Source organism: Myzus persicae, unplaced genomic scaffold, assembly GCF_001856785.1.
Source record: "Myzus persicae strain clone G006 unplaced genomic scaffold, MPER_G0061.0, whole genome shotgun sequence".
In the NCBI taxonomy this organism is placed as follows: domain Eukaryota; kingdom Metazoa; phylum Arthropoda; class Insecta; order Hemiptera; family Aphididae; genus Myzus; species Myzus persicae.
Window position 1 is genome coordinate 45,384 of NW_019104183.1, and position 13,701 is coordinate 59,084.

The 13,701-nt window shown below is 36.4% G+C and overlaps 1 protein-coding gene across 1 annotated transcript; it reads left to right on the top strand.

The window, feature by feature from the left end:
* The first annotated feature begins 122 nt into the window (after positions 1 to 122).
* LOC111039713 (growth arrest-specific protein 1-like) lies at positions 123 to 13,363 on the top strand. Its single transcript, XM_022323307.1, has 3 exons — positions 123 to 555; positions 9,668 to 9,996; positions 12,152 to 13,363. Exons 2-3 carry the CDS (start codon positions 9,685 to 9,687, stop codon positions 12,833 to 12,835), a joined length of 996 nt encoding a protein of 331 aa, XP_022178999.1. The 5' UTR covers positions 123 to 555; positions 9,668 to 9,684; the 3' UTR covers positions 12,836 to 13,363.
* The last annotated feature ends 338 nt before the right edge of the window (positions 13,364 to 13,701 follow it).

Here is a 13,701-nt window from a genome sequence, read left to right on the forward strand (position 1 = left end):
GGTAGGGTGAAACGAACGGGCAGATGTCGACAGCAGGTACACACGCACACGCGCACATAATAATAATATGAGAGACACACGCACGCGCATGCGCGCACTCACGCACTCGTTCGCCGCGTTTCAGATTTTCGGAGCCAGTCGACAGTCGTCAGCCGTCGACATCCGACCGTGTGCATACACCGTGCGTATCGCGCTACGCGTCCGACACCAGAGTCCGTTTTTCGTATTTTGTTTGATGATAATAATATTATAATATCGAGTGTAAAAATTAGAATTCGTACGCCGTTCATAATTATTATCATTTTACTGGCGGAATAATAATAAATCAAAATTCTGGTCGACGGTCTCTGCGTGCCGAGCGAGAGTATAATAAGTGCGAGTGCGGAATTAAAATATAAAATTATCGTTATTTCCTCACAGTTTGTTGTTGTAAATAAAAAAAAAAAGTGTTATTTCATACGGTGTGGTTAAATAATAATATACGTATGAATTTTGAAAAAAAATCCATTGGAATGATGTAATGACAGCGCTCGCTCGTTCAAATTGATAATTGTTGTGAGTACCTTATATCTACCAACTACCTATTCCAACCCAATTGATCATTATTTTTTTCTTTAATACTTAGCTTTAAGCAACCATAATTATTATAGATCAACGTGTTAGCTTATAGCGTGCATAAATTATTTGTTGTAATATATTTTATTAACAGAGCGTGGCGTGCGCACGAAGTCGGCTACCTTGGGTCTAATAATATACCTAATAATATACTATCTTTAAAATACTCGGACTTCGGAGCATAACTGTGAATCAATCTGATCGTTTGCAAAGGTTTTACCAGTTGTTTTGCTATGTATTGGTTGTTACTTACAACGCAGATATGCCGAATAATGTATCTACAATTTAGATTCTAAATAATATTATCTGCTCCGCAAAGCCAATTGCGGCTGACGCGCTCGGGACATGTTAACATGTTATTTTTAAACGAAATCCTGCAGATGCGAGACGCCGAGACGCTCAATGTTTCCGGAGCAATTATATATATAATATCTTGGCATTTTACGACAGAGCCGGCAGCGGCCGTATCCCGAAAATAAAAAGGAGAAAAGAAAACAACGTTTCCGGTCGGTCGCGAGTTTCGGCGAGCGATTTTACGACTGCAGCCGGATTCGAAGTATCTACCTAATTATAATTACCACCAATATAGCAATGTTCTTGTATCGTAATAAATTCGCCGTTCCCGCCAAATCACAACTAGTCCGCGCGCTGACGAGTCTTTCCGTCCACGTTTTTATAGTTTATACCCATCTGCGATAGGATAGTGTTTCGTGATGTTATTAACCGTATAGGTAAAGGTATTATGCTTCTATTGTAGATATAGTATATAAGTGTATTATATGAAACAGCGGCGGGTCTGCCGTGAGGTTGACGGTTTTACGATTTTCGGATTGTACCCGTCCCCCAACTATTATATTCCATTATTCAAACGACACTGCGCACACTTCCTTTGAATTGTACAAAATGCATTCCGTATGTAATGACGGGGGTGTATGTGTAGCCGAATGCTGAAAATACCGATTTTAATGACCCCACCACCACCCACCCCGTTGCTGTTACTATTGTGAACACGAAAAATAGATTATGACCGTCATTCCGCGTCGCCGTGGGGACCGCGTATACCGGTGAGGTATAAAATATTAGGTACCACGACGATAGTATAATAAAAACACCGTTTAATGAACCCATTCGAAGAGTGTATAAAATATTTTTATAGCTCCGCGGAGCTCTTCCTAATTGCATACATTTGTACTTGTGTTTATATATAGTATATATGCTATATATGTATACCCGCCAACAATTGCTCACCGTCGACCAGATAAGTCTATCAGATCATTGTTCACAACCTAATAACCGATGGTGGAGTAATTTAATTGGAAACGTTCTGTTGAAATTGCACTTCTTGAGAGGTATTTTTAAATTTTACTTGCTTAATGTATAATAAAATCGATATTATTATAAATATTTTATTAGACGAAAACAAAATAATATTTACGTCGCGTCTAATATTTTCCAATACTCAATTATATCGAAGAGGACAAATTTTAATTAGTATTTCAAATTAAACGTCGACAGAAAAAAATAAAAAACCTCAAGTAATTTATTCGGGTTTCAGTTTATCGTGTTTATATTATTATTATGTATATATAGCGAAGACCCTATTATTCGAAGGTTGGTTTTTGGAAAAATTCTGAAACTTGTTTCTAGTCTAAACGATTTTTGTCGATATATTATACACAATATACGTGCTATTACTGTATAATATGTATATATACTACGACTACAACTGCCTGCCACGGATCTATGATCACTGTAATAATATAATATTATAGAACCTGTTCCGAAGTCTGTCTCGAAATGTGTATAGGCTCGTAGATGTCAAAAACAAAACGATTCCGCACGTATGCACCAAAAACAAATATCGGCGCCACTCGCCTGTGCGATGCCAATTATATCAAATACTTAAATAATAGATATCCTCGCTAAGTACCTATACATCATAATATAAAGGATTCGAACAGTCAAACTCTACATAACGTTTTAAGTAAATCCTTTTTTTCTCCTTTCTCGGTGATTTCATCAATTGTCCGTTGGTACCTACATACATATTTTAATATATAATATGAGAATCGTACATAGAGCCTCTCGTTTTTTGGATTTTTTCCGAAACCACTCCTGCAGTGTACGCTTAGATTTACAATTACACTCACAAATTTGGTAGGTACATAATTTAATATGGGACATATTGAACGATTTTTCAGATTAGTAATAATTCTAGAATAAGAGAACAACATTAAATCCGCCAGGTGAGGAAATAATTATTGGCCAGTTTCAAACTCATCTATTCTACACTGCACTGTCTGCACTTGTGAATTGTATATTTGTATACCTATTTATATGTTTGTTTATTATTATTATTAAATATACTATGAAGTACTAGCGTAATATATTTTACGACACTTCGTGTGGCGTCCAAACTGCTGCCGCAAAAAGTTAATAGTTATAATTTAACATTCCGAAATTAACCAGTCTGAATGAACCTGCAATAAGTACGATGTTTGCAAAACGTATAATTTTTTGTTCTTTCGAAAACGGCCGCCGCGAGCGTCGCACATAATATAGGAAAATAATTCTTCAGTCGTAAACCGGGCCATTTTTTAGAAAATACTAGGAATTTGTTTTTTTAATTTCAGAAACAATTACTGATAATTATGGGGTAATGTAAAATAGGATATCTTTAAACGTTAAGTATTAGTAAAAAAATATTATTATTGTCTAGTTCCACAAAAAAAGAATCATCCTGTATTATATGTATATATAGGTTGAAAACATCCGCTGCAGTTCGTCGAACCGAGAAATTTCGCGTTTTCGCACTCGCCTGCACATGAAAACATTGCGATCGTGTCCGGTCGAACGGACACCGGAGTTTGACGTGGAATATCACTTAGGGATTATAACTTAATACAATATAATATGTATTATAAATATATACTATATATATGTGTTACCGCCAAAGTCATATTACTACCGGTTAGAGATAGGTTTTGTGATTCTGGCATAAACTAACCGTACTCACCTCGGCACTTACAGCAAAAGCAAAAAAGAATAATTTCATTCGGACTTTTACTATAACGGTTTGCAGTATAACCATTGATTAAATATACGTAAATATGCGTATATTATACAATGGTATAACGCAGTATTGTATGCATGTTTATGTTTTAGTATATATGTGCAATGCACAGTCGATCGAAATTCGAAATATAAACCTGCAACCGTCGTGGTCGTAGGCCACGATGCTGGTTTTTTTTCGGGACACGGTTTTTTATTCGACGTGATTTTTTCATTCCCCGCTCGTTCTCAAAGGCCCCCCTCATCACTCAGTATTGTCCCTTGGCCCGGGGTAATCCGAGACGGATTACCACGTACCGTATTTTATGTATATATATACACACTCGTATTAAGGTTGGAGCTGCCCGGAGGGGTGACAGGTGAAAAGGTCTGACAGGTCTGCACGACCATGGTATATAATATAAGTACACACACATATGGATACGACGGTTGAATGCGCGCGCCGTAGTGTTGTGTGCCACCTGTATATGCTGCACGGTCGTTTTCTTTTCTCTTGGACGTTGGGCGGGCGGTTTTTATATTTTTCGCAAACAACCCGCGCTGTAGAGACTTATTCGTGGGAGAATGGGAGAGTATAATACGATATTATATTATAACGACTGTGACGTGACAGCTCCGGCCTTTCCCCTAGCTCACCACCCTCTTTCTTACGTTTTTTTTCTTTCTGTTGTATTGTTTCTCCGCCCGAATCCGTCTTTTAGCCCATAATTGTATTTACGAATATATAATGTACAACTCCGTTCGACGAACAATGTACCACTAAAATGGTGAGCGTAAAATTGTCTATGATGTCGGGGACATTTCGATTATTGTTGGCAAACTATTATACTATACCTATTCGAAAGAGCATAGAGTGCAATATGAATGATTTTTTCACATTGTTTCTCGGAGATTTAAATGAATTCTTTGAGTCTGAACTCACGCTATTTATTGTAGTCTGTAGAATTCCATTTTGTTTATAACAAAACATAAAAATACGAAATCACACAAGCTTTTTATAATATTTTATTATTAATTCATTTAATTTATCAACTGACATTTCATAAAAATATTAAATAATAATATAACAAGTACCTAATATTTATTGTTCTCCAACCATATTTGTATAAATACAATTAAATGAAAAAAAAAAAATATTGGCATAAACACTAAAAAAAAAATTTTTTCTTTAAATTTACACAGAACCGTTTTATAATAAATTATATTGAATTAATTTGAATTTTGTTTTTATATCCAAATCATTTTTTATTGTGTTTTGGCATAGGATTTGTTTACCGCTTAATATCAATAAAAATGGTTATATTGCGCAATGATATCCCATCAAAAAATCGTAAAAAGTTTTTAATATACATAACTTAAACAATTTCGACGCCGTTGATCCATTGTATGCAAACTAACCCCGTGAGATTTTACTGTATGCATATAATGTTCGTTGGTACAGCAGACACGATGACATAAATTATGCGGGCTTTGATTTGATTTTGTGAATTTTTAATAGCTGGTTCATAATTGGAATCCTCCTTTAGACGCCGCCCGTATCGCATCTAAGGTTTCCATCGGGTGGGTCGGCGCGCTGTTTCAGTGTTTCTATGTAATATTACGACCGAAAAAGACAATAATTAAAGGATTAAACCGTTTCGATTATTTTCGGATCGTAAAAATGCGTTGATAATGTTTTTTTTTCGTAATAGATTCTGCGGTAGGTAATTTTGAATTAAAAACAACTTAAATCAAGCCCATCGTATGCAATATTATTATATTTTATTAAACAGCCATACGCATAGCGTCATGGCTGGTGTATAGTTTTATGTTATGTTCATCATTTTTTATGTACCCATTGTAACAAATATACGAGTGCCTACGTTATTTTATAGCGTTTTATGATTCTAAAGATTTTGACGAACTTCCGAGTCTCGTACCTGCAATATCAAATAAAATATTTGTATAAATCACACATCCGTCGCGTCGTACAGGGCGTAGTACCTTGCGTAGTATATTGCTCATGTCATTATATTATAGGTGCCGTGATAAAACGTTTTATAATTATTTTTTGTTCGAGTTTTGCCGACCGTTGAAAACTGCGGAGAGAAAGCGATCAGCCGCTGTGTAAAGATGACACTCGAATTGCGATTACGTCATACCTATAAATTATAATAATGTGTATACATTGAATTTACACATCTGAAATATATATTTATTTTTGGGGGGAAGGAATCAATGTAAAAACACCGGCAGGATTGTCGGTAAAATAGAAAGGAAAGTATTTCGAGAGCAAAATAATATCAGGGGAGTTAAACTACTCTTGCAATCCTCTAAATACTACCGGCCAACCTGACTTTTATAGAACGCTTATATCGTGTAACCAGGAAAACCCCTGTCCCGCCAAGCTAATTGATGTTCTGTAAATATATTATATTAGTTTATTGGTTCTTATAAATCTTCCATTTCATTACCTCTCTAACTTTATGTAAAAAAAAATTGGCCTCTGATGCTGAAGCGTATCATAGATTTGGCCAGTTTTAAAAAACAGGTTGGAGACCTCTGGTTTAATCGACTGACGCTCGCGTTTTCAAACCCGAGAGCAACTTAATCGCTGTTATAGTTTATAGGTAGGTATATCATATTACCTATTAAGTGCGATTCGACTATACGCATTCCATCATATAAACGGGGATTGCCGGTATCCATCTGCTAGGCGTATGTATTGGTTTGATATAATAATATTTGATAACAAATACAATATACTAATAAAATATAACATACGCGAGGCATGTCCAGTACCCTCCTAGTCACCTTCTCATGTATATTTTATAAGATAAAAACACGAGTCGGATGCTGAGACGGGTCGCGTGCGCACTGCTGATAGGTGCTCGACAGAAAAAAAATTATGTGTGTGTGTATTATACGAAAACAAACATATAATGTAATAATAATAATAATAATAATAATATATGTAGGTCCGCCCCCGCGCTCGACTGCATAATATTGTATTGCCCGTCGCGGCGGCCTGGCGTGCGTGATGTGTATTCGATTTCACCGCTCGTGTAGTGTTTGCTCAGTAGTACACTATATACGATACACATGAGGCAGTGCCCCTGCACGTGTATGTGTACACACACTACTGTCCTACGTGTGTGCACAAGTCAAACAAATTAAACGGATATAATATAATACGCACACACTCGTGTATATATATATATATTATATAGGTTTATGTGTTAATATAATATATAAATATATATATATATAATATAATAACGTCATGAATCGGAGAGATAAATCCTCATCCTCCATGTATGCTCGTCCGATCGCTCCCTGTTTATTTCGGCCCTCGTCCTGCTGCCAGTGCCTATACAAAATAATAATAATAATATGAGATATTGTATAAATAATAAATATGTACACACACGACTCGCGACAATAATAATAATAATAATAATTCAGGTAGCTGCGAGAAACGGTATGCGCGACACGCACTGCACAATGGCGTCGGACAGACAATACGTGAATAATAAAACTCGCGCGCGTCCATTTCGCACGTATTCCTCTGCTGCACGTGAATGCGTAGTACACACAAACGCGCGCGCGGGTTGGCATGCACTACAATTAAAAATTGTTATCACATTTTGTTTTAGAATACAAAAATCAATTTTACTCGCTTTTTTTTCCGACGGACGTTATTATTGTGAGGCGGTGCTGTTTCGGAGAAAGTAAAATAACTAAATCGGGGATGAAGGGTCGGTTGTCATTTGGTGAACATAGTGACCTTAAAGAGCTCAACCTAAAGATTGTTTTATTCGGGAAAATATATAATATTATGGGTATTTTAAAACCAAATTTGGTGCAACTATCGTGCCCGTAAAATTTCTCCCATAAAGTATTCTGACTGATTATGGCACATCATTTTGTTTGGTCACTGGTATCTAAATATAGTTACAATTTCAACACCAGCTTAGTAGCCCGCCAAAATTTCTTAAAATACCCTAATTAGATTTGTAATGCTATATAGTATATATCATGCACCAAATACATGTTACCTATAAATATATGCTCACCAGTATGAAGTGCGGAGACCGTTTTCGATATTTTCGGTGTTAAGATTTCTTAGACAACAAGTCAACAAATAGCCCTGCAGGAGTCAACTACAAAGTGGCGGAGGGGTGGATACATAATATATCAGTAATATTCCAGTACGAATTCGTTTAAGAATCGAGAAAACAATTTTTAAACGTATATAATATATAAATGTATTAAGTTGGCCAGCTTCAGATTTATGTCTGTGGAAAAATAAGACTTGCCGGTCTTAAGCATTCAAAACATTATTAAATTTACGATGGTATACACTGTATATTATATATTGTGTTGTTGTGAGGATTCAATATATTATATAATACACGAATACACCTGTTGTCGATGTCTTGTAAGTTGTAATTAATGCGCGCGAGTTTCGATTTACGATCGATTTGACATTGATTGTCGTCGTGCGCAGCGTCGATGAGAGCGCGGTTGGCATTTTTATCGGTTTCGTGAATTTTTTCTTTCGTTTTCGACGATGAATCCAATTTCGGACCGTCTTTTTTTCTCGTGTATGTGGCGAGACCGAACCAACAATCCGCCTAATATAGAGCGTAGGTACGCATATACAGGTACTGCGTCTGTATAATAAAATAATATCGATTTCGTGACTTACGTGCGAGGCTCAGCCGTGCGGTAGGTAAACTAAAATTCATGAACGAACGTTCCGAAGTCATTTAGTTTCTATCATTTCCCGTGTTTCAAAAATGTTTACATTCGGCGTATCGCTTAATATACTGCAGTTTTGTACACGAGAGATTCGTGAAATTGGACAACAGATCAATGATCATAATTCAATATATTTTAAGCTTATAATTTCGTATTCGGCGAATAGTGTACATAATTTATACATAGTATTTTACACTCATTATTCACATATTATACAACATTAATAAGAGGTACTGAGTTAATAAAAAAAATTCTGTTTTTTTTTACATAAGTCGGCTAAAACCTATATAATCCCACTAATCCTTTACTGCCCGAGTACATACGCGTGATGTTTATGACTTATAACAAGCAGGTTACATTGGTTAGATTATTAATGATTTACGTATCAAGTAGGCATAAATAAATTATGCCGTCGCAATAAGTGAAATGTTTCAAATTCGCTATCAACGAACGATAATTTTAATTAAAATTGTATAAATGGATATAATATAGTATAGGTGGCTTCTCATCCCAGCAGTGTTGAGTGGTACACATTTTCATCTATTTTGTATTAAGCAATAATGATTAGTATCGAGGTGGTACCTCGATACAAAATTTCAATTTAGCTGTAAAATAACATCAATTTCTTATTTATTTAAATTTTTTATTGCAACATTTTTTCCGCTCTCGAAATTGAGTTATGATTGTTATCAATTTGAATTTGAAGGTATTCAATTATTACACAGTACTATGCAAAATATTAGTTTCACGACAATATTTTTTCCGCACCCGCACAATATCCTTTTACACTGTATATATTTATTCAGTAGGTACCTCATACATTGTTGTAAGCATTTTAAAACAGTGTACCTTCTGCACATTTAACTTCAACAGCCGTATACCGTATGCCGTTAAAAGTCTTTTGCGATGTGAAACGTTTTTTAATCTGCCTTCGAACAAGCGAAATTGATCCTCCATATTCGGCACTCTGCGTGTTATTCGATACGTCCGTTTAGAGGTATTATATTTGAATCGCATACTCACTCGACGAAATATGGAATTTTGCAAATTAATTGTTCCGTCTTATTCGGAACCCTTTTAGTTATACATTTTAATCATATATATATATATGTATATATAATATACTTATACCCAACGAAATCTGAAATTTGAATAATATAATGTATAAAGTATAATTTTACAGCAGATTGTATGCAACCGATTTACTGATCGTATACGATTCGTTTTGATTACGCAGGAACAGCTGTGCTGAAGATGGCTATCTCATACTTCATTACCATCATGTGGATGCTCTCATGTCTGCTGTCGGGCATGCTGGCGTCCTGCTTCGGGGAAGGACTGGCACTGGTGGACGCAGGCACCAATGCCCTGGTCGACCGTAACCAGGTGATGTGCGAAGACGTCCGACTGAAGTGCGCATTCGGCCCGGGCTGTTCGATGGCGCTGCACAACTACTTCGCCAAGTGCGACAGGATGCTCCAGGCTGACTCGACCAAGTGTCCAGAATCCTGTCTGTTCGCGCTGGTCGCGCTCATATCCACCGAGGACGGCAAACGGATGTTGGACGTGAGTACAAGATATTAATATTTCTGCTGCAAATTAAATATTGTATTAATGAACAATCTCGACAAAATCATTCGTTTATGTTCTAAATAATAGAAAAATTAATACAATTTTTACTAGCACAAAATATATTGTAATAATACTTTTTTTGAGGTACCCATATGATACAAAAATATGCAAATTTTAACTGTGTGTAATACGTTATCGCATGATAATATACCTTATTTTGGTGGCACTTAATTCTTTCTACAGAAAAAACAATAGAAATCCATTAATTTACAGTCAAGGTTATAACACATGCGATTTATAATATACTGCTGCACTTGCGAACGAAGAACATCTTTGAATATCGTATCAATGTTTTTTCGTATATTTCTGCCGGAATCAAAGTACCTATGTCTAAAAAATAGTAACATAATAATGTCCACGCTTAAGTCGCATTCAGGGTATCGGTTTCGGGTCCGACGCAAAGATACAATATTATACTTTTGAGAGAATATCGAGTGGGTAGATTTGATATTTTATGCGTACTGTTGTCGCGGGAACGACGCTAAAACACGATATTGGATTTTTTTATACACCATATACATATAATAAATACGTAGCCATACAGCATAATATACATGCGAAACGACGCGGTGTTCGTTAAAGTCACCGGTGAAGTCTTATTTATTTTAAAGCCGTATTGGTATATTATATAGTCGTTTGTTCGTGCTGTACCTATACCTGTACTGTATACGTGTTTGCGTTCCGGCGTCCGCATCGCGATAAAAAAAAAACAAGCGAATAATTTAACGTCAACCGGGATTCAGATGTTTTCGAAACAGAAATTTTAATTGGGCGAGAGAAAAAAAAATAGTTCAATGAAATTGTATCGTCGAATTCGTAATTGCGGGGTACAAAACCCGTCGCCGCGATTCTCGTGAAATATGTTTGAAAACTCAATTAAAAAAAAAATAAGTACGCTCACCGTCACATTATATAGTATGCGCTTTTAGCCTCTGGGGTCGATTATCTTCGAGAGGGGGTTTGATTTATGGCGATTAACACACTCGTCCTATATATATTATTGTATATATTATATGTATACATTAAATATACTGCAGCGGTATATATCGACTATTTGATCCTGTATATAGGACTGCAGTAAAAATGATACTGAAAACATCTCGCTAAACCATTCCACTGAATGCTACATGCCTACATCGAACGAACCCCGTTGTATGTATCTATAACACATACATTACCTATATATTAATGTATATATTTCGTTTTCTCGTGAAAAATCGATTGTTTTTCTAAAACGATTTCTTTATTATAACATTAACAAATAGCGTTGTCGACAGGGTACAAAAAGTTTTGCATAGGATAAATTATTACTCTTCAGGTTTTAAGTACAATTTTAGCATACGTTCACAAAACCGTAAAAAAAAATGTGACCTCGTTATTATTCCAAATGTTCATAATATTATATATTATTAAAGACAAAATAATGCATGTAGGGAATGAATGGCTATATTATATTTGATACAAACTGTTATATAATGATGTGAAAAAATATATATAAAGTAATAACGATTGAAGAGCCAGTTTCGACATCAAAGTAGCTGTAATACTTCAGAATGATCTCCAGTCATTATTCAACATTATCGAATTCAACACAGCCATCAAATTTCAAACCAAGCTTTAATAATAATTAGAATAATAAAACAATAATATATGTAATTTACTAAATTAGTAGTTATCCCATAGCCAGTGCTGCGGAGGTTATTTTACCAACAAAAAAAAATCAACCCAATGCCTATATTTTACTTACATTGGGCAGTGCCTCAGTGGTGGCTTGAAATGTTTTCCTCGACTCACATTAAATAATTTTACATCACCAACCTAAAACATTTTTTTACTGCTCTTCAAATTGTGAATTCGTGGGTTGTTAAAGTGCTTAAGTAACCTTTAAAAACTATTCAAACTACTTTTTTGTTCCATATAAGACACCCAGCCATTAATATTTTTGGGAATCACGTGATTCAATTAATATACCTCCACCGAGCTTCACTGAATACCAATACCAAGGCCATGAATTACGATATTATATAACTTGCTTAACATGCATAACATAAACATTGTTGTAGTATTAACTTAAGGATTTTTTTTACAGTGCACTTGCCGGGATCGCTACTGCGAGGAGATGAAGGCCCGCGTAGAGGTTTGTCGGCCGTTTGTGTTGGAGGCGTCCAAGAACGAGACAGTGGTGCCGTGCGAGTTGGCCAATTGGGTGTGCACGGTGGATCCGGTGTGCGCGGCCGCTTTGGGTTACTATCAAACGTACTGCAGACGGATGCTGCTTGGCGTGGCATGCACGGAGCGGTGCCTCAACTCGGTGGAGATACTTCAGCGGCAGGAGAAGGCGTCCAAGATGAACCGGTGCAGGTGCACCGGAAGGACGGCGGTTGACTGTCTGCGCCAGAAGGAGCGCATGGTCAGGCTGTGCTACGGCGGTGAGGCTGACCCGAGGCTCCAACAGCAGGTGCCGACTGGCGGCGGTAGCGGAGGAGGCGGTGGCGGAAACAAATCCGGTGGCCGGAAGAACCGGAAGAAGCACCGTCCCAAGATGTTCGACCTGGACCCGGACAGGGCCGAGGTGGAAATGATGATGGCCAACGCGGACTACCAGCCGGATGTCCGGAACAGGTACAAAGCAACGGACGGCATCAGTTTCGACGACGATGAATTGGACGACGAAGACGACGACGACGACGACGAAGGGTCAGGGTCCGCGACGGACTTACTGCCACGAGCGCTGCTGGTGGTGGTTGCGTCCGCTTACCTAGTCTGGCGATGATGATCTTCACTATTGCAGAAGCACGGAATAAGACGCGCTTCGGTACGTGAACATTTTTTTTCGGCCGTCCGGAACGCGTTTTTTCGTTTTTGTTATATATACCTAAATTTCTCATTATTTTTCGTGTTTTTTTTCTATCATTATTATTTATTCGTAGATCGGATCGACTGAAGCGTACTACACAGTTCTTGGGATTAAAAAAAAAAAAAAAAAACAAAAACAATTCGGGGGGTAGAAATTTAAGGATGGCGCCAGAACGGCGCTTGTTAACTGATATATTACAGACTGAAATCAAATCGTTTGATCGAATAAGCTCGTCGAGAATGATCCCCAGCCTACGATAATACGATACACAGCATAATTTACTAAATGACGTGTTGTGCTATATCTATTGGAATATTGTTTTTTTCGAGAATATTATCATCAGTTCGCATCTTTTATATTTTATATCTAGATTTTTCCGTTTCCGACGACGCGTTCATCAAAATCTATATAAGGATTGTGATTAAAGACTTTTATGATATATAGGTACATATGTATTGCATATAATTCTAGGAGATTATATATCGCGTGTATAATATTATGTTAATATTATAATCGCTTTACATTCAGCTGCGTATAATATACAGTCATGCGGTGTTTGTATGATATTATTGTAATTTGTACATACCTATAATAATAATAAATGTTAAAAAAATATATTTTTAAATCTGTGTGTTTATTATTATCGATCGATCACTATTTGGTACAAAGTCGTTTTATGTATAGTTCAATTGCCATATATTATGTTATATGTGTATTGTTTATTTTTTTTTTTACTTTACGCTCCATTGTCTGTTATATTTTATACGTAATTAGACATTGTG